The sequence below is a fragment of the Dendrobium catenatum genome, unplaced genomic scaffold (assembly GCF_001605985.2).
Source record: "Dendrobium catenatum unplaced genomic scaffold, ASM160598v2 fragScaff_scaffold_1282, whole genome shotgun sequence".
Taxonomy (NCBI): domain Eukaryota; kingdom Viridiplantae; phylum Streptophyta; class Magnoliopsida; order Asparagales; family Orchidaceae; genus Dendrobium; species Dendrobium catenatum.
The window spans coordinates 600,249-626,966 of NW_021319744.1; the positions used below are offsets into that span (position 1 = coordinate 600,249).

The 26,718-nt window shown below is 35.2% G+C and overlaps 1 protein-coding gene across 1 annotated transcript in view; it reads left to right on the forward strand.

Annotated features, from left to right (window-relative positions):
- The first annotated feature begins 11,092 nt into the window (after nucleotides 1–11,092).
- Nucleotides 11,093–26,718, forward strand: part of LOC110108326 (exocyst complex component SEC3A) — an 84,630-nt gene continuing 69,004 nt past the window's right edge. Inside the window, exons 1-2 of the mRNA XM_020838920.2 lie at nucleotides 11,093–11,428; nucleotides 24,443–24,519. Coding sequence (XP_020694579.1) covers nucleotides 11,254–11,428; nucleotides 24,443–24,519 — 252 coding nt within the window. The 5' untranslated portion in view covers nucleotides 11,093–11,253. The remainder of the gene's footprint in view (nucleotides 11,429–24,442; nucleotides 24,520–26,718) is intronic.

Here is a 26,718-nt window from a genome sequence, read left to right on the forward strand (position 1 = left end):
ACGTATCACCCGTTAGTCTTCGGAAGAGTCCAAGGCTCGTGGTTTTATCGTTTATCTTTTATCTTTTGTTTCTTTGTTTTTTCTCCTTGTTATTCCTAGTCGCCATCTTCATCCTCTCCTTACTTCCACTACACCGGCCTTAGCTCCACCACCACTCCCAGCCAAGCCACAAGTCGTCGGCCCTCCTCTTGGTTTCCTCCTATCTCCACTTGCCATCAAGTTTTTCCTGAATTAGTTTTCATATTTTAGGTAACTATCTTAATGATCAAATTCAAATCTATTTGAATTTGAATAGTTCCCTAATTTATAAATTCTATTTTAAGAAACTTATTAATTCATAGCCTATTTAAATTTTGAATTAAATTGGGATGAAATCTTTCATTCCAATTTTAATTTACTAATTTAAGAAAGCTTTGAATGCCTCGTTGAACTCCCTCCTTTATTCCCTTCCTATTTTGGCCTTCTTAATTTGGTAACAAATTTGAATTTAAAATTCAAACAATTTTCAATTTGAATTTGTTTCCTAAATAAGAATCTCTATTTCAGGGAAGTTACTTAAATTAGATCTAATTAAATTTTTAATTGGATTTGATTTAAATTAATTTTTCTAATTAGTAAATCTCTTTTAGGAAACCCCCCAAATCTCTCTCAATCTAAAATTAATTAGAATTAATTCTAATTTTAATGTTCATTGAACCTAGGCACATTCATTGAACCTGGACACTCCCCCCCCATCTCCCATCTTGGCCGGCCCCCTTACCCTCTCTCCTATCTCATTAATTCTGCCAATCAAATCCCTTAACTAAGTGAAATCTAAAATTGAATTTCAGTTTTTTTTTTATATATTATCCCCCTCCCCTTTTTCGTTCTACATCACAAGTATTTAATGTTGATAATGGGTTTAATTTCATAAACTAATGCTAACACATATTCCAATATATTTTCCCAGTTTTTTTATTTTCAACCCTTATGTTATATCAACAATATTACTGTAGTGATTTACTCGTTTCAATTTTTCTTATTAAATATTTTCAAGAATTTAACATGTTGAAAAATATTTTGTTCATGTCAAAATACATTCCTCACTAATCACCATTATTGAAATCAACCAATCTAAAAACCATTTCTGATATTGAACAACCAAATGATAATTGAATAAATACCAGCTTCACATCCATAATTATCAATCGATGCGCGTGATAGAAGGAATTCTCTTGGATTTCTTATGATCTATGGATAAATTAGAAAACCAAGAAAATTACATGTTACTAGATTGGCTAAGGGGACAATCTGACTAATTAGAAACTTTTCAGACAATAAACTGATGAAACTAGCTTTGAAATCAGGCAATCATCATTTGCTAGAAGTCAAATTGTTGATTCGTATAGCGGTCACCGTGACTATCTAGAGCAATATTGGCCTCTGCAATTTTCCTTTTCTTCCAAATCGCTTGAATCAATTGAATGAATCGAATTACATCCAATTATTGATTCCGCGCAACATTCAGATAAAAACAGCACAACGCAGGCAGAATTCCCTCAATTAAACACTTCGACTCATAATCACACGAGATCACAACTAAACAACAGAAATCGCATTGACTTTTCCCAACCAAACAAAATCTATGAAAGGAATCGAAACATACCAGAAAGCAGTATAGCTATAGAACTCAACCCCAACGGACATGAAAAGGAGGGAAGCGATGGAGAAGAAAGCCTGCCCCAGCCTAAGAGACAAACTGGCCGCCGTGCCGAACGATCCTGGAATCCCATCCATCGAACAGATTTAACCTCGCCGAACCACAAGAACAGAGGGAATGCATGAATTCGACTCCTCCGCCTACCCTTTTCCTCCCAATACCGCATCCTATCCTCTCTTCCTCCCTTCCCTGCCTCTCCTTCCCATCAAGTGGAAAAAATCGATTCCTTCTGAATCGTGTGTGAGAGATATATAGAGCGAAAGACAGAGAGAGTGGAGCGGTTCAAACGGACGGAGCCCAAGAAGCGTAGGGCCACCTCGATTCGGCGTTCGTCGCAAACGGAAACGTGGCGCTCTTCTTGCGAGTGGGAAGCGTTGAAATAATGCTAACGGAATTGATTCTCTTATATATCAGGATATTTATATAAAATTTCCTGTAAAATAATACTAGAGTATCACAAGATATTCTAATGAATTTTAATAATTGAAATATGAGCTCAAAATTTATTATCCTTTTTTTACGAATTAGATAACTTAAAAATCTTGGTTACTGTTATAAATATTAGACCATCTCTTTTTATTTATGTGTTGGACCTTCATATAAAGCTGAGACGTTAGATTGTATATTTCTCTGCCGCCGGAATATTTCAAGCTCAACAAGAGTAAAATTTTAAAGTATTTGAAATATACTCTCTAGTTCAATTCTGATTAATTTGAAAATGATTAGATTTAGCTTATTGTTAAATGAATTGAGATTTGACTTATTACTAAATACATTGTAATTTTTTTGTCATGGTTGTCTTAGGACACCAACAGCTGTCCGTCACCATCGCTATTGCGAGCCACCGGCCACCATCATCATTGGGATTTATTTTACATTTATTTTATTTGAAGTGAGACAAACAAAAATAATTACATGGATTTATTTTACTGCTCAAAAATATTTCAATTTCCTTGCATTTCTTTTACATTACGATTCATTTTCCTTTGTATTCTTTATTTTCATTACACTAAATGGCCCCTTAGATTAAAGCCAACTCACTATCCTATTATATATGATAATTATACCACTCATTTTATCAAAAATTATCTAAGTTTATGAAATTTTTTTTCATTTAGAGAATTCACATACATACCAAAAATTTCTTATATACATATCTAACACTTAAATCCTTATATTAATTTATATAATATTTAGATTTTTAAATCATATTAAAAATTATTAATATTAACTTATTCAACATTATATATATATATATATATATATTTATTTATTTATTTATTGCAGATAAAACATTATATTTACATCAAATTTTGAAGAATTTTTTAGTAAATTTTGCAAGTAGCTCACACTAATGAAAAATCACTAATGACATCATATTGTCAGCATTACCAATGAAAATGTCATGGGTACTAAACAATACCATTTCAAAATAGTACCAACAAAAAAATTAATGATTATCCTTTTTAGCAATGCTTTTTCCATCATCAATTGTTATGATAATATCATGTGTTGCGACATAAATCTATAAAAAATATAGATTTACATTTTCATATAGATCTATGACAATTTCACTATAGATTCTTAATAACAACTTTAGTGCATAAATATCAATATGAAATTTATTGAGTAAATAAAATTCATGACCATTTTATTGAAAAACAAGTTCAATTCATCATAACAATACAAGAAGAGCATTAATCCATGACAAATGTAATCATACCACATTTTATGAGTACAAGTGAAAAATGGTTATTGAGCAAGTAAAGAACAGGGTGAGATCACTACAGGAAAAATGGCAAATACCGGCGGTTTATAGACCGTCGGTAAGACCGACGGCTATAACCGCCGTCCACCGCCGGTAATTTACCGGCGGTCAAACGGCGCCGTCCGGCGGTCTAATGAACCATACGACGTCAGGTTTAACCGCCGGAAAACCGCCGGTAATTTTACCGGCGGTTTTCCGGCGGTTACAGTACCGGCGGCTTAACCGCCGGCAGACCGACGGTTAAAATTCCGGTGGTCACCGGCGGTATTGGCCGCCGGAAAACCGCCGCAAAAATAAACCGCCGGTAAAAAGCCGTCGGGAATGGTTTCCTACGCTGTTTTTTCCGGCGGTTCACAAACCGCCGTTAGACCGCCGGTAACTTTAAAAACCGCCGGTAAATCTACACTAACCGCCGGTTTTCAGCGTTTTTCCTGTAGTGGATGTCCAAAATTGTGATGAGATGTGGGAAAATGATGAAAAGTACGATGTATAGTGGAAGAAATATGGAGAGTGCGTGATAAAATCAATTTTTTGGCAAGTACATCATGAAAATCAATGGATGACAAACACTATTTTTTTGTCAATTTCAATTGGTGCTGAAAAAATCCCATCAACATTAATGTTGAAAACCGACAAAATTTTCATCAATTACAAAACTTATAGATGACAACAATGTATTAAAACCACAAAGGCCGCTTAAGATGAATAGATTGCTATTTGCATGGAGGTGCATATCATATAATCTATAGCTCATGATAGAGTGACATATCAAGGTTAGTGAAGATGATTAGATTTATCCTTTCTAAAGATATTGTGGATGTTGATAAAAAGTGGTCATGATAGTTCCTATCTAAGAGGAATGTAGGACTAAATGGATGAAAGTTGTTAGAATAATCTTTTTTTTTCAAAATAATTGAGATTGAATGACCTTAATTTAATAAGTGCTAGAAGCAATCTAGATCTTATAAAAAGAGAGGCTAAATGCCTAAAAGTTATTTGATAGTAGAGGTAAGTTATAAAATACCTCCGAAAAATAGAGGAATGAATAATCAAAAGTTAGTGAGTTATTGGGGAAAGTTATTGCATCCCTCCCTTTTTTGTTGGAAAAGTGAATGAATGACATAGAGTTAGCATTGATGGAGGCAGTTAGGAAAAACTCTGATGTCTCTTATAAAAATTGTCAATTAGGCAATTGAGATTTTATGGATGAGTAGATATGATGAGGCAATCTCTCCTCTAAAAAGATGGGGGTGGAGGTGCATATTACTTGGCTTATAAGATATCCTAGTTACTAAAGGCAACTAGATGCCTCTTATAAAAATTTTCAATTAGGCAATTAAGATTTGATGGATGAGTAGATATGATGAGGCAATCTCTCCTTTGAAAAGACAGGGATTGGGCGATTTGAAGTTTATAAGCATTGTGAAACACTCAATAATATATTCTATTGTAAGTAAAGAGATTTAATATCTCTGTAGTATACTGCAGGACTCAATAGAACAAGAAGAGAGACATGACAAGAGGACAAGAATATAACTATTCATTGGATGTCTAATACACCTAGAGTACAAGATATATATAGACTGAATGATAATAAGAGGTGTTACAGTACACCACTATTAATCTGACAAGTGTACATATATGATAGGTGTGTTTGGTTTATTTTCATTCTAAATTATCCCCTGGCAAAATGATGATTCCGGTGTGATTGTCGATTTGGTGCGTAGTAGCTTGAAACGAGGTGTGGAGAGAGGCTTGGTGAGTATGTCAGCGATTTTGTTCGTGGTGCTTATGGGAAGTAGCTAGATGTTGTTTTGCTGAATTTGGTCTCAGCAAATCTTAATTCAATCGATTTCTATATGTTTGGTTCTGGCACGGAAGACGGGTTGGTTGCTAAAGCGATGGCGGATGTACTGTCGTAGTATATATATGTAGGATGATTGTAAAAAATGTTAAATTCATGTAGAATCCTTCTTAGCCAAATGATATCTACTATTAGAGCTGCAAGTGCTTGGTATTCAGATTTTGTGGACTAACGAGTGACAGTTTGTTGCTTTTTGACTATCCACGAGATGAGAGTCATGCCGAGGAATGAGCAATAGCCTAAGGTGGATTTTCTGGAGATTGGGTCACCTGCCCAGTCTGCGTCTAAAAATGATTGCAAGACTAGATTGCCCTTTGTGACAGGAAGCCCGTAGTCCACTGTGCCCTTGATATACCTGAGGAGTCACTTGAGCAGGAACGTATGAGAAGAATGAGGACGTGCATATGCTGCGAGAGGAGGTTGATGGAGTACGCAATGTCTAGGTGAGTGATGGTTAAATACTGCAAGGAACTGGCGATTCTCTGGTATGTGGCTGGATCAGAGAGCATCAAGTCTGACAGTGAATCGGTGGGAATTTTGGTACAATTCGGATTGGCAATGGGATTGCATTGTGTCATGTTTACCTGCTTAAGAATAGAGTGAGCATATGATGTTTGAGATAGAAAGTAGTTGCCATTAGCAGATTTAATTTGTATGCCGAGAAGGAATTTTCAATGCCAAGATGTTTCATGCTTGGTTATCACCTCTTGATATCTACCTATGACCAAAATGTCATCGACATAAATTAGTAGAAATATGCTTACTTGAGGTTGATTGTAGAGAAGTAACGAGGGATCCGATTTATTGTGCATGAAGCCGATGGAGAGCAGGTGATTAATGAATGTATTGTACCATTGGTGAGGAGCGTGTTTGAGCATGTAGATTGCCTTGTTAAGTCGACAAACGTGGTGTGAGTGTGATGAATCTTCAAATCCTTTCGGTTGTGCCATGTGGATGATTTCGGATAGCTCGCCGTGAAGAAATGTATTGGTAACGTCGAGCTATTGTACTGGCCAGTTGTAGTGTAAGGCAATGGTAAGAATAATGCAGATCATAGGTAGTTTAGCCACCGGGCTAAAAGTTTCGTTGTAGTCTATTTCGTACTCTTGGTTGTTTCCTTGCGTGACCAACCTAGCTTTGTAACTAGTAATAGAACCATCTGCGTGATGTTTAATGCGAAATGTCCATTTACATCAGAGAACAGATGCGTTAGCTGGTGGTGGCACAAGGGTCCATGTCCTTTGCTTTTGAAGAGCAAAAAATTCAGTGGCCATAACTTTACGCCACTCAAAATGTTTGGATACTTTAGTAAAATTTTGAGGGACGAGATCATGATTAGCAACAGGGTGATGATGAATGAGATTCATTTGTATTCGAGGTTTTAACGGGCCCGTTTTACACCTAGTTACCATAGGATGGCTGGGATAGCGAATGGGTAAAGGAGCAGGATATGAGGAATTGCCTATAGCTGCAGATGGTGGGATGTTAGGAGGAGCAATGGGACAGTTGTCTGGAGCATAAATAGATTGAGGTAAGGATTTACTGTGATTGGAGTGATTACAGTTTTGGGTTGTCGTGGAGATGGTGGAGATAGGAGTGAGGAGAAATGGAGACATAGGATTGGGAGTATGGGAAACCGATTCAGTGAGATGCGTAAAAGGAAAATTAGTTTCATTTAATGAGGTATGTCTTAACATAAAGATCTTATTAGATTGAATGTCAAGGCATTTATAGCCCTTATATGTTTCAGAGTAGCCAAGAAAAACTGATGATTTCGTTTTGGGTTAAAGCTTGGTACGAAGGGAAGATGGAAGGAGAGGGAAGCATTCACATCCGAATGTTTTAAGATGTTTGTATTCAGCTTTGTGCTGATGTAAGAGTTCAAACGGAGAGAGATTATTTGTAGTAGAAGAGGGCATACGATTTATGAGATAGGTTGAGGTAAGCACATCATCAGCCCAATAGATCGTGGGAACAGATGCTGTGATAAGAAGATATATTGTGGTTTCAATAATACGGCGGTGCTTTCTTTCAGAGACGCCATTATGCTCTGGAGTGTACGGGCATGACATTTGGTGAGATATGCCATTGTCTTCGAGAAAAGAAAGAAGAGTATGATTGTTATATTCCAGCCCACCATCGGTTCTAAGGCATTTAATCAAATTGGAGGTGAGTTTCTCAATATATTTCTTGAAGCTAATAAAGATTTTTGACACATCAGATTTATGTAGCATAGGAAATAGCCACGTGAATCGAGAGTAATAGTCGACAAAAATAACGTAAGATAGGAAGCCTTGATTTGATGCTATGGGGGATGGTCCACAGACATCAGAATGTAGTAATTCAAGAAGATTATTACTTCGATTTACAGAGGTCTCAAAAACTAATTTCTGACCTTTAGCCAATTGGCAATGTTTACATTGAGACTTGTATTTGGGAATACGAAGCAGGTGATTACATTGAGAAATTTGAGTTAATACCCTGTTGTGAGGGTGACCTAAGTGATTATGCCAAAGATCGGACGAAGCAGCGGTGACCGGGAGAGTAGAATTAGTTTGTCCGGGATGAATGTTCTTGATTGGGTATAGCCCTTCATGGCAAGGCCCACGAAGAAGAACTTGTTGAGTATGAATATCCTTGAAAGTAAAGTCGTTAGGATCAAATGTAATAGAAATGTTATTATCTTTCGTAAGTTTTGAAATTGAGAGCAAATTGTATTTGAGATGAGGGATGTGAAATATCTGAGCTAAGTTCAACTTACGCGAGGGAGTAGGTAACAAACATGCAACGAAATTTGCAATGGAGATAGTTCTGCCATCACCTATGGTGAATCTGAGCCATGGTAGGGACTTGCGATGGAGAGGTTGTCAAGGGAGTTCGTGAGGTATGAGGATGCCCCTGAGTCAAGAAATCATTCGTTGTTGGGTTGGGTTTCGGGAGCAGCGACCATGACACAAGTTGTATAATTTGTGGTGGTGGGAGTATAGTTCATATTAAGTCGATGGCAGCAGGTGGAGGTAGAGAGGCCTCTTTTGAGGCATATTTGGCAGGTCGTAGGAGGGTCTAACTTTATTTCGAGTGGATGAGGTTCCATGAGAGAGATTTCTGCCGCGAGATATTTTGTCGTGACTACGTTGAGTGTACATAGCAAGATTGTGGTCGGGTAGTTGTGGATTGCGAACTGCTTCAGCAACTATGTTGATCTCTTCACTGAGAAGGAGGGGGTACAATTGATCGAGGCTGATGGGCGTTAGCATCGTGCATATTGCCTTTTTGAAGGCTTGATAGGATGCCGGAAGACCGTTTAGGATATAGATGATGATTTCCTCCGTGTCAACCGTGGATCTAGCGAAGGCGATTTGATCAACCAAAGATTTTATATCCATGAGGTATTGAGTCATGGAAGTCTTTATAGAGATGTGGTGAAGATCATTCTTTATCTGGATCACTTTGGAGTGATTTGATGATTGAAATCTGAATTCAAGGGTGGACCAGATGGCAGAGGTGGAATCAAGATTGACAAGATATGGAAGAATGTAGGAGGAAATCATATAACAGATGGCTGCTGCCATATTTTGATCGGTAAGCAGCCATTGATCGTAAAGGGTATTGGGGGTGGTTGATCCAACCGAGCTAGCTAAGGATCGGGGAGGCGGAGAAATAGATGGATCAAGAAACTTTTCAAACCTGTTGGCGCGTAATAGTTTTATGATTTGAGACCGCCAAAGGTGGTAGTTGTCTGCGGATGGGATGGTGATCTCGTCTTGCTTGCCTGTTCTTGATTTCCACCGAGCTGGGATGAGGAAGAACTTGCTATGGCTTCGAAACTTGTTCTCCCCCGCTCTGATACCATAAAGAGATTTAATATCTCTGTAGTATACCACAGGACTCAAGAGAACAAGAAGAGAGACAGAACAAGCGGAGAAGAATATAATTATTCATTGGATGTCTAATACACCTAGAGTACAAGTTATATATAGACTAAAGGATAATAAGAGGTGTTACAGTACACCAATATTAATCTGGCAAGTGTACATATATGATATGTTATGTGTTTGGTTTATTTTCATTCTCTATTAGTAAGGATAGGGATTGTGGTTCTCAAGTCAATGGGCAATATCATTTCATGAAATGGGGGGAAACTTGGTAAATTGGTGTTGATGGACTACTACATGACCAAGATAATCCATGTGCTAGAATGAGGTGGGATTTGACAACATGTAGTTGGCAATCTATAAACACCTAAATGGGGAAGTCCTTCTCTTAAAACAAGGGGATGAAAGACCATGAGGTGGCATGAGAGGAATTTGTGAATGTGAAGAATGATCAATTGAAGCTCTATATGATAGTTAAGGCTCTAGAATGTTCATAAATTTGATCTTTATTACTAGCTATTATAAAATTTAGGAGGTTCATTTCTACCTTTCTCATTGGAATATTCCTTATCCATGCAAAGCTTATCTCACACTTTCACCTTAATTAGAAGTTGGTGGAACAATTCATCTTTCATGTCAACCTGATGGACCTATTTGAGCGACCATCTATGATTCGAAGATGATAGCCCAATAATGGTCCAATGGCAGTCATCATGTGATGTCTTTGATTGGCAGATTAAGCACAAATTTGAAGCTCTCATTGCTAGAAGCCCAACAATTCAATGAAATTCTTATGTTCATATTGCATGCAATAATTTTAGAAATGTTCAGAGATTAAATACAGGATTGCTAGAAAATAAGTATGGTAAGTTATTATTTTTGTGCTAAAATATTTATCTCATCGAGAGCAACTATTTGACAAATAATTAATCAGAATTTTTTAGATGTCTTAAAATTTTAGAAAGTTCATATAAGCGTGAACTATGATAAATTTGGAACACCACAACATGATATGATGCCATAAAATGTTCACCTGTAAAGATAAGATGGCATGATACCACTTGATTTACTCACCTAACTAGTGTGAGATCACCACTCCTAAGGGGTGTTCAAATGCTTCTTATGTGAGGGGAAGATGAGGGGATTTTTTTGGTTTCCTAAGCTACTCGGATTGGTCAAATCTAATTTGACTCAGTCAATTATAGGCCTATATTTATTTGGATTATGATGATTTTGATGTGCTTGGAATTGTTGCAACGAGAAAACAACCATATAAAAAATTTATAAAATTTGAAGTGTATTTGGTCATTAAATTTTGTTTTGGACATTGCCAAATTAGCTTATTAAATGTTTTAAGATCCCAAATTTACATTAAAAATTATGTTTAATGAGATGAAAACCTTACAATCCTAATATTCATGCTAATAGCTCTAAGAAATTTTTTTTTGTCTGATTTTTTCTCTGAATATTGAATCAATTGGCTCTCATTAAGATTAACATTTTTACTTGATTTTTATTTTTTAATACATTTTCTTCAATTTTTTTGCTTTTAATATATTTAATTTGATGTTGACTTCATAGCTTTAAAATTAGTGGGAATTACCGATATATCAAAAAATTCTTATCTATTATATTCAATATTAAAAAGTGTTATATTTATTTATAATTTAATTTTTGTATCATATAAAAGTATTAATCTATTTAAAAAGAATTTTTTGTAAGCTTTATGATTTAAACACAAGATGATATATAAGTAAATCCTCTTAAAATCATATGCACGACTAATTAAGGAAATTTCACAGTTCATTTGCGCACGTGCTCATCACGTGACGACAGTCAATCATATACGCGTTGAAATCGCGAACAATTATTTTCACCGCGAGCGTTTTGCCAACCGAATGACTGCAAGCGGAGCATTCCGCTCGCCGACGGCTTAAGTGTCAGATTTCTAACTAGCATCATCCTATGCTTTCCTTTGTTTTATCGGAAAAAGTAGAAGGTGAGCAGAAGAGATCTCACACTTCGCCTGAGAGAGAACAAAGAGATCATGGCGAAATCGAGGGCGGACGACGAGGAGTTGAGGCGGGCGTGCGAGCCCGCTGTCGGCGGGGAGAGGGTGTTGGTGGTGGTCCGTGTGGCAAAGAGTCGGAGCATCCTCGGTAAAGCCGGTCGGTTTGGCCTTGGCCGGCACATGGCCAAGCCCAGGGTCCTGGCACTCACCAGTACGCTACTTGCTTTTTATGAATCTGGATGATTCGCTCCGTAAAATACTCTTTGTTGGCTTTCTGCTCTACGTTTTCGAGATTCTTTATTTTACTTTGGGAATTGATGGCGATGGTCGTTACTTGTTCGAATTGTAGAGCTAGGGTTACTTGGTGGAGTTTCGTTTATATCTTATTGTCGTTTCAGATGCTGGAAGTTATGCCGTTCTTTTAGATTAGAAACTTGGGTTGATGAGTATTCCGAGAAAGGTGGTTGATAGTATATGGTAGTATCGAATATCGATTGAATATGATAATTTTCTCTTACTTTAAACAAGCTGCAAGCTGTAGGAGGAGGTGCAAACCTGGGTTTAGTATACTGTACTTTAAACTTAAAGAGCATGACTTTAACTGTTGGACTAGAAAGATCTAGTGCTGCTTTATTATGCACTCTGTTAAGTGAGAACTTCGAAGGGCTACCTGAATATGAGATCGGAGTTGCTATGATGAGAAGAAATATGTGACAATGCCTAATCACTTCGTTAAATTTTTCTTACAGATCGTCAATGTCATATTCTTCAGGGTTTTATAGTAAGTTGGAATTATTTCCTTGGGAAGGGAAGTGCAATTGTTTCAGTTTGGTTGGATAGGTAACATTCCTAGAGTTGCAGGATGTTTTGAGGAGCTTCACGTGGTAGTTCAGCGACGGAGGATAAATGTATAAGGAAGAAGCAATATATTTCTCCTGTGATTACCGGCTGAGGTGGATTTTAGGATTCCATTTACTCTTCCAAGTTCGGTTGTATGTTTATACACATATTACTATAAGACCGAGCATATGGACGATTATCTGGATTATAGGGATCAGAATAGGCTTGGCACCGGAGTTTTTTTTACTGAGTATTTAAACCATATTTCAAGCCCCTGTTTTGGTTAGAAACTTGTGAACTTATGTAGGGCACACAGTGGATTGAGATTAGTAGAGGTATATTGGAAGAAAGCACTATAAAACGATACCAAATAGTGAATACTCAAGCTGTTGATGTGTTGTTCTGGAGACATCAGTTTGTTGAATCTTAAAAGTTGGAAAAAAAAAACAAAGGAAGTAGTTCTTCATAAATTTATTCATTCAAGTAATAATGAAAGTCCATGCACACGAGTTCATATTATAAATAAACTTAATCCTAATGAATGATAAATGATCCATAACCTCACTACAGTCATATTAGTTTAAAAAAACTAAATAGGTAAAAAAAAATTTAGCCATAAATAATAACGGGGCAAAAAATTTATGAAAATGAGTTCAGTTCAACTATTTGAGTTTGCCCAATGAGAAATTTTTGTATTTTTTAATCAATTGGCTGAAGCTACTACATTATTATCTCCAATGTAGAAGAATCCTCCTTAGAAAAGTAAAAGTGACGAAATTCTCCAAAATTGAATGAAAATTTTTCCTTTGGGATTAAATTGAGATCAATTTTATTCACAATTACAACATGGTCCATTTTGGATCAATTATGCTTATTCAAGGGACTAAATTGGAGCAATGATACTTTGAGACTAAATTGACAACATACAAATAGTTTGGGGATTATTTTAAGATTTTTGTGGTTAGGGTAAAATAATATTTCATGATCCAAAAAAGGGCTAAATTTCTAAGATTTGCAGTTCCTCTTCGCTAGTGTATATAAAGGATTCATTAGAACTTTTAGCAGCTGATATTTAAAAAAATCATAAATTTTGTATTGACTATAGTGTTGATAAAACTTTGCTCAAATTAAGGTTCTAATGCCTTTGTCACTTCTTTAGTGAGTACTTGATTTTTCTAAAGCATTTGAGTTGACCTATGATGCCTTTACCTAGCCAAGAAGTTCACCCCATGGCCTTTGTTAGTAGAAAAAGATAGATATAAGATAACTAAGGTAAGAGATCGAGAGATTTTAGTTAAGTTAGATGCATTAAAAATGAAGATAAAATGATCTTAGTTAAAAATGAAATGTCACAACCTGACTCGATTACTTGGAATGAAGCCAGAAATAAACGATCAAATGACATTTAAAAGTCTTTCAATCAATAATTTAAACAATCTAATAAAATATATTCTAAAAATACAAATCGCCACTAATTATTCACACCAATTTAAACCATATACAATTCTAGTCTATTCCAAAGATCTCAAAACAGTTGAATTGAAATCAAATGCGTGGAATCGTTAAATATTTGTTCTCACTCTCTCATCTTCTTTTGTATGAGATATCTTCTCTCAGTTCTCTGTTAACTATTTAATCTATAGGAGCACTACTTGAAATATTTCATTTATAACAAGTTAGTTTATACAACATATCAATGGCTAATTATAATTCTATAATATAACAATTTAAATAAAAATATAAAATAATATAATGTGAATTTTCTTATATGATTGAACTAAAATACATTTCATATAGTATCATCACAATATGAAAATATTTTTGCGAGAAAAGAACGTATTCTATTAATAATTAAATGATAGCACTAACATAGGAATGCATGTGTCGCTCATTGTATCATGCTAGAAAAAAAATTGTAAATTGCCAAAAATAAAATTGTAATCACTTACCTCAATCTTAGATAACTTATTTTGCCCTTTTTGACTCTTTAATTTCACCTCCTTTGTTGAAATAATTAAACATATAAAATGTCTTTGTTAATTCAATTATTTTTCTCATTCTCGATTATAAATTATTCTTCTTTTAGCCAATTTCATAACTTGATTACCTTTGAAATAATCAACCTATAGTCTATCATTCTCATTTAATCTAGATAAGGACTACCACTATTAATCTTTAAAAAAAAGTTGTGTAGTATATCTAAAATAGGAGTGTCAAAATGAGTTAATGGTAGTGGTGTCAATTATTGACCCAACTTGATAACTCAACCCAAAACCGACTTGAAAAATTCGTGTTCAGGTCGACCCGTTTGACAAATGGGTCAAGTTCGAGTTTCAATTATGAACTAGGTCTGGTCTGGGTCTACCTGCTAACTCGAATTTGACCCGAGTTCTAGATGCCCATTCGTGTTCTCGCACCCACACCCACACAGGCAGCCGTGCTTGTGTTGTTTGCAACTCGGGCTTGCATCCTCCCCCGCACATGCGCTCGCACCTCGCACCCACGCTTGAACCTAGCACTCACGCTCTTGTATGGCAGCTCATGCTTACGCCTCACACTTGCCTGCTCGTGCTTTGCACCTCGCACTTGCGCTAGCCCTTTTGCTCACACCCTCGCTTGCCTGTTGCCCTGCTCATAACCCGGGTTAGTTGGTAGGGTTGGGTCAACCCAGTAACTTGACGGGTCCGGTTTGGGTATGAATTCTTGTCCCGTTTGACAATTCGACCCCTTGGCAATCTGAATGAGTCAATCTCGACTTGATAACCCATTTTGATTAAATTTTTTATAATATATCAAATATAGAGTTTAGGTTAATTTATAAAAAATAAGTTTATTATACCAACAAGTAAAATAATAAAAAGAAACAACTATTAAATGGGTCATTGTTGGGTCAAAGGCAGGTTCGTGGGTCAACCCAAACCCTACCCATTTAATAAACTGGTCTAAATTGAAGACCTGAATCGAACATGCTTCTTAAATGGGTCAACCTAATCTAAATTACACTTCTAATCTAAATATAACAATATATTCATATTACAAGCATATCAACATATTCAAATCACCATTATCTTATCGTAATTACAATATTCTTTTTAATCTCATTCAATTTACTAAATTACACTCCTAGCATTTCTAAATTAAGTTCACAATACAAAATATTTTAAATTTCAAATTTTATTATCATAAAGTAATTTATAAACATGCCTCAATATTCCTCCTTTTTCTTCCTGCTTCTTATAAAATTGATGATGACGTTTTCTTGGTTTGCTCTTCTAAATTCCACATCCTAATAAAATTTCCTTGGCGATTATAGATATAGTTCCAGGGCTTATGAAATAAGATTTCTAAATCAGCTTTATTTTTATTCCATCACAAAGAAATAAAATTTGGATAAATTTTATTATTGTTTGGACTTAATTTTTGTATACTCAGCTCTTCACTCTTGGTCTCCCGTATTTCTCCTCCTTTTGTTGCTCAATTATCCTTCTCTGTTCGACCTACTCAGACAACAAACACCTCGACATACATTGTGTTTTGCCAATAAGTCCTTTCTCTATCAAAGGTAGTACATATGATGGCTTCTCGCTTCTTGTCTCACCATTGACGTTATTGTTTTCTCTACCACCTGCAAAGCCCAACTTTCACTAGCCTTGCTTGCCTTATTCTTGATTTCCTTTTTCTAGTCCAAAACAACATTGAAATTGCTAACATCGAAAGTGGTTTGATCATCTCTCAGTTTCATCTCTTTGTGTTTCTTCGTCCTTCTCCAACCCTGTCTCTCTCTGTGGCTTTTGCGTCTGCTAATTTGTTCGATTTTGACTTCTCACATTCTGTAAGAGACGAAATCACGCAACAAGAAACTCTCGCACTGATTTTTTTGTTTGTCTCTGTTTCTCTTCAATGCAACCGAGCACTCACCCCTTCGTTTCCTTCACCTTCACCTTAGAAGATGGAACCATAGCCTTTTCCTCTCGGTATTTCATTCACTCGGTCTCTTTCCTATCGTGTCTCTTTATGAGACTGAATTGTTGTGTTTCAATGAACTGGCGTTGCCTGTCATTTGAACTAGTTGTAACATGAAGCCACTATGGAAATATCAAAGTATTATTGATGAGGACATCAGAGATCAGCGGCTACGATATAGAGTTTATCTTTTGATGTGTTTTGTGTACTGATTTATTTATATTTCTGTTTTTCCCATTTTACCCCTTGGGGTGGTTATGTGGTTTTATAGCACGAATGACATTTTAGTCATTGTTTCTTTTCTTTTTATGAGGCCTATTTATAGGCTAGTTCTCTTGTATTTTGGGCTAATGATGATATGAATAAAATTTCAGCTTGCTTGTTCTTGATCTCTTTGTGAGTTCTTGAGAGGAGAAACCCTAGGAGAGGGCCACACATCACCCGTCAGCCGCCGGTGGATTCCGGGACTCGCGTTTAGTAATTAGTATTTCCTTCTTCCTCCTTCCTTGGCTTCCACCGCCGGCCACCATCTCCAAGCCAACCCAAACCGTTAGATTACTCTTCCTCCACCTTCCCACTGCTGGCTTTCCCCTATTGTCCTTCCCCTTTCATCGAACCAAGCCCCACCTCCCCTCCTCTAGCCGCCGGCCACCCCAGGTTCACCCTAGCCGCCAACCAACCACCCAAGCCCACCGTCGGCCTCTTATGCCCCCTTTCCCTTAATGATAATTTCAATCATCATTGATACCTTCCTAAATGAGCACAAATCAAATTGGAAAGATTTAATTCAATTTGAAATTCAAATTGAATTTCAAATAGTTTCCAAATTAGGAAAGCTTTTAAAGGGGATTCAATTTGGTTTTGAATTAAATTGGATTTGATTCCCTTATTCCTAATTTGCAAAGATAAATTAGGAAACCCATAATCCCCTTCCCCCAATCCCCTCTCCCTCTCTAATTGCCGCCGCCCCATCAATGGCGCCATCCCCTCCTCTTGCCTTTTAATCCCCAATCCTTGTTTGAATTTGAATTTGAAATTCAAATTCCTTTCCCTCCCTAATTAATACATGAGATATGCAATTAATTTCAGATTTATTATTTTCCCCTCCTACCCAAACCCTAAATCCTAAGTGGCTAAGCAATTCCCTCCCCTTGAAGTGGCCGACCTCCTCCTTCGTCCCTCCCTCTTGGATTTGTTCCTCTCTTGAGTTGAATCCCTCCAAAGAGATGGAATACAACCACAATTTGCTGTCTCAGCAGCCCAGAAGAGCAATCCAAAGCTTTTTGCACCTGAAAGGTTGCTGTCTAGGATCTATCCACATCAAAACCACTGCTGTGCTGAAGTTCTGCATCTCTTCCCGGCTGTTCCTTGGTTCGAGAAGGCTCATGGTTGCTGTCCACTTCTTTCCCAGCTTTCAAACGACCTTGCCGGAGTGCGTATCTTTGTTGTCTTTGTTTGGGTAAACTCGACACCCGAATCTCTATCTTCATAGTTGCATCCTTGATAGTGGTTTTATTAAATTCATGAAGATCATGTTAATGCTTCTCCGCTAAAACCTAGTAATTGGAAGAGTTGAGTGAAGGGTGTTCTTGTAGTGACTAATCTTATTGTTAACATTTGGATTTATTGTTGAAACCAATCATGTATGCAATGCTAGGTTGAATTGATTATTTTATGATCTTAACTCCTATGCTTGTGATTTAGCCTAAGCTTGTCTTACCACTCTTTGTGTTTTATTTTATCGCTTATAATCAATATAAAGATATAATTATTGTGATTTTTAAAATTAAGCATGCAAATTCCTTAATCTAAATCATCCTTTATATGTACGTTTCACATCAATTATTTGTAGAAATCAATAAATGAGTGCTTTAAAAAAAATATTTTGGAAGAGCATAACAAACAATATAGTGAAATATATTTTAGATTGATAAAAAAAAGTGAAGTGGAATTAGCTTTAAGAAAGATGCATAAATGTAAGGCTTTTGGTCTAAAGAAGATGCCTGTTGAGATTTGAAAAATTATGGGAGATTGTTGGTTCTAATTTGATTAATAAATATTTTCATTATTATTTTAAAGTTTAAGAAGATGCCAAATAATTGGAGAAAATTTTTGATACCAATATTTAAGAATAAAGATGATGTTCAAAATTGTGCTAATTATAAAAGAATTAAATTTATGAGTTATACAATGAAAGTATAGGAAAGTGTAATGGTATACTTAGAAAATTTATATTAATTTTGGATAGTCAAATTAATTTTACGCTATGAGTTTTAGTTTGGAAGAATTTTTGTGTTAACACAACAAATGAAAAAATTTAGAGAATAAAAAAATGATATTCCTATGATTTTTAATGATCTTGAGAAGGAATATGATTTATATACCATAAGAATTTATTTGATGTGATATATGGTAAAAAAATGTTTTCCAATGATACGTCAAAGTTATTAAATATATGCATGATTAACCACCTAGTAGTATTAGTAGTTTTGTGGAGTGACACAAGAGTTTCTGATTGATGTGGGTTTACATTAGTGATCGACATCGAACTCATATCTTTTTGTATTGAATTTGAAGATATTGACAAAAGATATTTAGAGTGTGGTGTATGTTTTTTACTAATAGTTCTAATTAGTGAGACATCAACAATAATCCTTTATCCCACTATATGAGGTTGGTTATATGAATCCTTTTTTCTCGATTGTGTTATATTAAGAGTTAAATTCTTATTTAAATCAAATAAAAATGTATTTTTTAATACTTAATAATTAAGTCTTTTTAGGTCTACTTTTGCCTCTCTTGATATAGGCCGTATCTAATGCATTTATTCTCCAAACAAGTTCATCACAAGGCTGGCATTTTATGTGACCAAACCATCTAAGATGATTCTCTCTTATCTTTTCTGCCACTAGAGCTGCTCCAATCTTTTCACTTATATATTCCTTTCACATTCTGTCCCTAAGTGTAAGGCCACTCTTCCATCTGAGTATCCTCATCTCTACATCACTTAGCTTAAATTTATGTTTTTTTAATGGTCAACATTTTTCAACATAAAGCATTGCAGGTCTCACTACTATTTTATAAAATTCTCTCTTTAAGTTTGAGATGTACTTTTCAATCACAGAACAGTCAACGGACCTGATTTATTCCTCTACTTTAGCCATTCAACATGAATTCTACTAATAATATCCCCATCTATTTCACCATCGCTTTGAACAATAGGCCCGAGATATCTAAAATATACACTCTTGTTAATAACTTGATTACTCAATGTCACAATCTCACCACTAGATCTATTATTACTAAAATTGTACTCCATGTATTTAGTTTTAGAACTACTCAAATTAAAAGCTTTAGACTCTAAATTTGATATCTATAATTCAAGTTTTCATCAATTCCCTCTCTAGTTTTATCATCAAGAAGAATATCATCAACAGCAAGCCTACCCAAGGTACATCCTCTTACAAATGTTTAGTAGGAATGTCCATGATTAAAGCAAAAAAGATACAGGCTTAAAACTGATCATTGCTATAATCCAACTAAAATAGGGAAACACTTGGTCAAACCATATTGTGTTTGAACACAAATAACATCTCCTTTATACATATCCTTAATGACTAAATATCAATATTATTATCTCCTTTATTTTCTCAAATTCTCCAGAGCACTTCTCTTGAAACTTTATTATATGCTTTCTTTAAATTAATAGATATCATATGTAAATCCTCCTTTTATTAATTATTGAGATATCCATTGAAATAAATTAGAAGTTAGGATAATGGAGGCAATATTTATAAGTTAGAGACGGAAGAATTAATATGATAAAGATTGAGTGATAATTTTTGTGGGCATGATGTAAATTCTTATCATTCATCATTATTAGAAGATAAGGTGGTTTTTAGGTGCGATAGATTTAAGTATTTTGGATTTATTACACAAAATAATGGTAATATATGTAAGAGTATAATTTTTAGAGTTAAGGATGGAGGGTTAAGATAAAGAAACGCCTTAGAAATTTTGTGAAGTCATGAAAACTTAAAGACAAATGTTATAAAATCATAATATGACTGACAATATTTAATGGGTACGAAGATTGACCTATAAAAGGTTTTTGATATCTAAATTGAGTGTCATATATGAGAATGCTAAGATGGATGTGTGGCATCATGATCAAAAACACAATCTGAACTATTTTGTGTAACTAATCACACAATAATGAATACAAACCTCAAATTTGTTTATTTATGGTACTCAATGGCATCATTTTCTGTGTCAAGCTGAAATTGCTTGCTTTTGTATGTTGCACATGCTCAATAATCACGACCACTTAATTTTGCACCTCCTACATTACTCAATGGAGTAATCATTATTTGTAAACAATGTTGATTTTATGCTATGGGTTACCTATTTATCTTGAGATTATCAATACAATTTGGACATCATAAGTCTACATTGAGTAAAGATCATTTAATGTTTTCCTTGACTTCATCCTCATGGAACAAGTTGATACATTGATACCATAATGTGCATTACTTTGTTCCAAGGACATCTGAAATTTTGGAATTGATGAAGAGCATTACTTGGAGCATTATTTTGAAAAAGAGAAAATGACAAAAATGGTCCCTCAACTCTTTGTGAGGGACCAAAATGAGGGACCAAAATGGTCCCTAACTCTTTTGAGAGACCAATTTGGTCCTTAAGCTCTTTAAAATGAGACCTTTTTGGTCCTAACATCTAATGATGGAGTTAATAGTGTTAAATGTAAGAATATTTTGGTCATTTTTAATTAAAAAATAATTAAATGTAATTTGCAAGTAATTAGAATTTTTTTTTTAAATTTACTAAACATTTCTTTAATAAAAAAATTAATAATAGTTTTAATTTTTATTTTGAAAAATATAGTCATATTTTATAAAATATGATTGATAAAAATATGTGTGACCAAGTTGAAAATGACATCTATTTTATAAAATATGACGAAATTTTTTGAAATTAAAATTAAAATTGTTATTAAATTTTTTTTATCAAAGAAATATTTAATAAATTTTTTAGAAAAATTATAATACCTGAAATTACATTTAATAAACATTTAATTAAAAAATGACTTAAAGTCCCTTACATTTAACACCATTAACTCCAAGATTAGATGTAAGGAAAAAAAATGTCCCATTTTAATTTTAAAGAGTTGAGGGACCAAATTGGTCCCTCAAAAGAGTTGGGGACTATTTGGTTCCTTACAAAGAGTTGAGGGATCATTTTGATCCTTTTCTCTTTTGAAAAACTTAGTTGATGCTTCAAGTCTCTCTTTCTTGCGCTTTTGATGTAGACAAAGGGGGGGTCAACACTAGTCCAAAATAAAACAAATTTTAGCTTCCCTTGAGTCTAGAAGTTCATCATATTTGAGCTAAACTTTTAGTTCATTTATGAGCTGGACTTTAGTTCATTTATTGAACTAAGGGTTAGCTCATTATGAGCTAATATTTTAATTCATTTATTATCCTATATTAAATGTACTTTTTATGCTTTTTTATTATGTAGGTCTCTTGGAATTCCAAACCGGCTTTTGGAATTCCAAGAAATATCTTTTTTCATGAGGTGACTCCTTGGTTTCCTCATGGCTTTTAGTATTTTATGTTTGCCTCTTGGGATCTCACGGCTGGGCTCCTTCTTCCGTGATCGTCCCTCGTTTCCCGTGGCTCGTGGCTCTCGGTCCGTGCGGTTCCCCTCGTCTCCCATGGCTTTCTCCTTGGTTCCTGGTTTGGGTGTTTAACCGTGAGCTTGGGGGGGAGTTTTCTATGTGTTTAATGCTTTGAATTTAGTGTTAAATTAATGTAAGGTGTCTTTTGGTCTTCCCCTTTCATACCTATATATATGGGGGGTATTGTAATGTTTGAAATAGTTGAAGTTGAATGATATTTGATTTTTGGAAAAAAATCTGTTAACCTGCGGGTTGCTTGGAAATCCTGCGAGCTCTTTCCACCCTTCTTTCTCATCCCCTCCGGAAATCCTGCGGGCTCTTTCCACCCTTTCTTCTCGGGCTTCTAACCTCTTTTGTCTCTCCGCAAGTGCCACTCCACCTGTATCTTTCTTCTCCAAGTGCAGCAACTTTAGGGTGTCGTTATTTTATTTGCAAGAGTCGTTTGTATTGTTGTAAGTTTTATTTTGTTTAGTTTAAATTGAAATGTAAGAGTTTGTTCGTCTCTTTCCTCGTCTTTAGTCATTTTCGTCCGTAGAAGTCCGTCGTGTCTTTTGTGATCAAGAGATATAGGCTCCCTATATCTTTTGCCCGCATCAGCTTTGAAGCTAAGTTCCCCCAAATTTCTTTTGAAGCCATGTGAATGAAATTTAATGTTTCTTTTGACACTTCATCTTGTAGCTCTGAAGCTAATACTTTTGCTTAATACATTCCTACTTTAAGTAAAGAGCAATTTTCACCGATCATTGGACAATGGTCCTTTAATTTCAATTATTTTCTCTATTTAGTTTTTCAATACATCCATATTTGTTATATTGTTTGATGATTTGTTACTGTATGAAACCATTTGTACTGTTTTGTATGAAAAATATTTTTTAGTCTCATTCACAATATTTTCACATGTTTTTTTTTTTTTTTGGTTTGATTATTGGCATGTAGGCGGATGAAAATGGATTTTGACTAGGTTTCATCTGCTTTCTCTATGGGCATAGTTAGAGACTTGAGCACGTATCCTGCATGCTGGTTTATTATTATTCCCTGAAACTTGTTAACACTTGACCTGTTTGACTCTGGTTAGAGAAGAAAAAGCAAAAATGACGAAGTTCACATTTAGGTGAAATTCCCTTAAGCTACCATTTGTCATCAATCTGAGCACCATCTTTTATTCTATTTGATGTCATTAAATTTTATGTTAAAGATTTAAATCTGAAATTTTAGATCCAAAACACGACCTTTACAATGCGTTCAACAATTGTTTGAATGTTAGAGCTCTTTCCTTAGGGGTGGCAGAGTTAAGATTTTTTTTTCTATTGGACATAAATTATTGATTTTAAAAATATCCTCAATCTTTTTGATTTGAGCTTGGGACTAGTGGTGTCAATATTTGACATGACCCGAAAACCCGACCCGAAAATTTCGGGTTAGGGTCAACCTGAATCCGAAATGGGTCGGGTTCGGGTTCAACATTTCGACCCATTTCAAAAATCGGGTCGGGTTAACCCTTTGACCTGAAAACCCGATTTTGACCCGACAACCCGAGATTGACCCGATTTTGACCCGTTTTTTACCCGAAAAAGAGGAGATAGACCCGTTTTTGACCCGAAAACTAGCAATTTTTTGTTGGAAACTGGTCATTCGGGTTGTGTCGGGTGGACCCGGACCCGAAGCAGGTCGGGTTCAGGTCAGGAAAACTGACCCGTTTTCAAAAACGGGTCGGGTTCGGGTTGACCCAAATAGTACTGGGTCAGTTTCGGGTTCGACCCGAATCCGACCCGTGACCTGAAATTGACACCCCTACCTGGGACCGACAATCTTTCTTTTGGGATATCTTTTCATAGTTATAAAAGAAAAAAAAATTCTATAACAATCTATAATTAAATAAAAACAAATGCATTTTAGCAATATAATAATATATGAAAAAAAGCAATCAAAATATGAATATTTTAACTTACTTGAATAAAAGATTACGATCCTCCTTTAGGCAACGTGCACAACTAAATTTATTTGGTTTGCATTTTTAAAATTCATGCTAAAAGTGATTTGGAGTTTTTGAAAAAAAAATCACAAATTATATGAACAAAATCATCTCACTGACTACAAAACATAAAACAGTAAAAAACTACTTAGTTCATAGTAAAAGGATTTATTAATAATAATCAGACTATTCTAACTTATTAATAATCAAATTAAAATGATGAAATTATTTTACTTTCTTCATTATATAAACAATAATTGGTGGCAAGCGTTGAGGGGATCACAGGTGACGAGTGGGATCGAGGAGAGCGGCGAGAAGTTTTTTGGAATCGTTTGGTAGCAGTGAGCCTTAAAGTTTTAGGTTTTTGTTTTATGTACTAAAATACTTATACAAAATGAACTATCCTGCTTAAAAAAAATTGTGCGTAGCCAGTGGGAGCCTTGCCCCACCGTGCCCATTCTGGCTCCGCCGTTGTTCCTCAGAGTCCTTTGCTTTTTATTTTCATAGAATCCTCTATTCTTTGTACTGTGCTGCATAATCAGAAGGATTGGGTCAACATATTGGAAGTGGAATGCTCAGGGTATTTGCTGTTCATGACTTTTCATAATTCTCATTCACTCATGCACTTATGATTGAAAATCATCAGTTTCCATCTAAAAAGATGAGTTTTTGAAAGATTCGTGGGTCTAATCTCCTTTGCCTTTCCTGAAATTTTTAAGATATATCTGCTGAACGACTTTGTGATTTTGCAGCCACACAACCATCCAAAGGTCAGAGTCCTAAAGCTCACCTTCACGTCCTGAAGTATTCCTCTGGTGGAGTAATTGAGGTTTGATTCTACTTTTCCAAGAGAATTTAGCTGTTATTTTGTGATTAACATGCATATGAATTTTGTGGGCCATCCATAACTTTCAGACATGCATGAAGATTCTTCAAACTTGTGCAATAAAATGTTTCTAAGCTAATGATGTAGGATTAAATGTTATTCTTCACCCAAAGGGGAAGTTTAATATATTATGAGGTTATGGATTTGCTTATCTTCAAATACTGTGAAGAAGTTCTCTTTCTTTTTGCAACTAATCCTAGCTTCAAAAAGAGTAATGACTTTAATTCAGTTCAATCGGGAATGTTGTTTAATCATTTTTATATTCACCATATTCATCTGGAAGTTTAGAAAAGGCAGATCTAGGTTATTTTATTTCTTGAAGGGCTTCCACATCACAGAATGAAAGATAGGGAAATATTGAACATTTACAGGGTGAGGTGGATAAGAAGGTGGTCTTCCAAATGGAAAAAGAGTGTAAAAACTGTGTGATAGACTAGACCAAGTTTTAATAAATGGGTGGCTGGTGAGACAGATTGGTCCAATCGGTCAAAAGGTTTTTGGGGCTGGAAAAATGTCCTGTTTGAGTAGCTTATATGCATCCGATCTGAGTTAAACTAGTTCATAAGCCACAGAGGTGTTGAACCTGCATATGCAAGCTTGCCTTAATCCTAGTCAGGCACAATACTGAATAAAATACTGATAGAATTATCATTACAGTCGGTCATATCCTAACTTTCTGGGGTTGGCTTTATGAAACATTCTTTGTTCTTTCTCGTTCTCTAAAAGGTTCTAACTCCATTTTGCACAAATCTTTTGACGAAGAAAGTTTTAATATAACCTACTTTAGTTTTATTACTACGCTTCTGACTTAACTGGCAATCATCCATGTGATGCTAGGAAACTATGTCATAAGTCATCAATCTGCGAGAACCAATCTTAAAAGGCATTTGGATTGTGCTTTCCATCAAAGTAGCAGCTTCGACCTTGTCTCTCTTTGACATGTCACGATAGTCATCATCTTGGCACTATTTGTGGTAACTGCCTATTTGTACTTATTCATAAAGAGGACTATGACATGCTCGAAGCTTTATATCTACATGATAAACCCCACAAAATGTCATTGTCATTTAGAGGAATGTGTGACAATATTGGTAAACTCTATTACTGGAATTATTTCTACTATCATTCATAGGCATAGTTTGAGTTCTAAGATTAATTCATGGACCAGGTGGATTTAGAAGGATATTCCCGAGATGTTCCTTCCCCAAAATCCCTCTAAGTATCAAGGGGATTCTAAACATATCTATTTGATGGGACAGATAATCTAATCATTACACAGTTAGATTGAAGCTTTGCTCAGGCTCCTTGTCTCTACGATCAAAATTTATCCTATGCTTCTCTAAAATTTTCAATGCAATTTTCAGTTTCTCAACAAATTGCATTAGGTTTTTATGCCTTCCTTTTGAATGACTAAGTGTCATGGCTAAATGACAATTATTATGCTAGGCGAAGAACTATTAAGAAAATGTGAAATGAATGCAACTAATAGGTGATGCAAATGCATGATATTTAAAATTTATTTATTTTCAAAAAATTAGCAATAGAACTATTAACATAGTTTATAAAGCATTCAAGTTTATGTAGAAATCAGTGTTTTCAATCATTCATCAACCGGAAGCAGAGAATGCTAGATATAGTGAAAAAATTGCAATCTACTCTAGTGTTTCCAATGGGTTTAGGAGTGGACAAAAGGATGCCCTTTCTATAGTATCTAGTCAAATTCTCAATTTGGTTATTTCTCTTGCAATGACTTGGATAGTATGTGAGACTGCAAGGGACACAATCTCTCATACATTGTGATTTTCTAGACATGGATCAATGACGTGCTAATAGATTGCAAAATAACAAAACAAATAAATTAAACAAAGTCGAAGTATATATCTTAAGAAGCGACCATTCAAGCTCTACAACAACAATAACATCAAGCCTTTATCCCACTACGTGGCTTCGGCAACATGAATCCTTTTTCTCCATTGTGTCCTATTAAAGGTCAAATTCTCGTTTAAATCTAATAAATAAAGGTCATTCATAATATTTTCTAACCAAGTTTTTTTAGGTCTGCCTCTACCTTTCTTAACATAAGTCAAATCTAATACCTCTACTCTCCTAACCGGGTCATTGGAAGACCGCCGTTTTATGTGA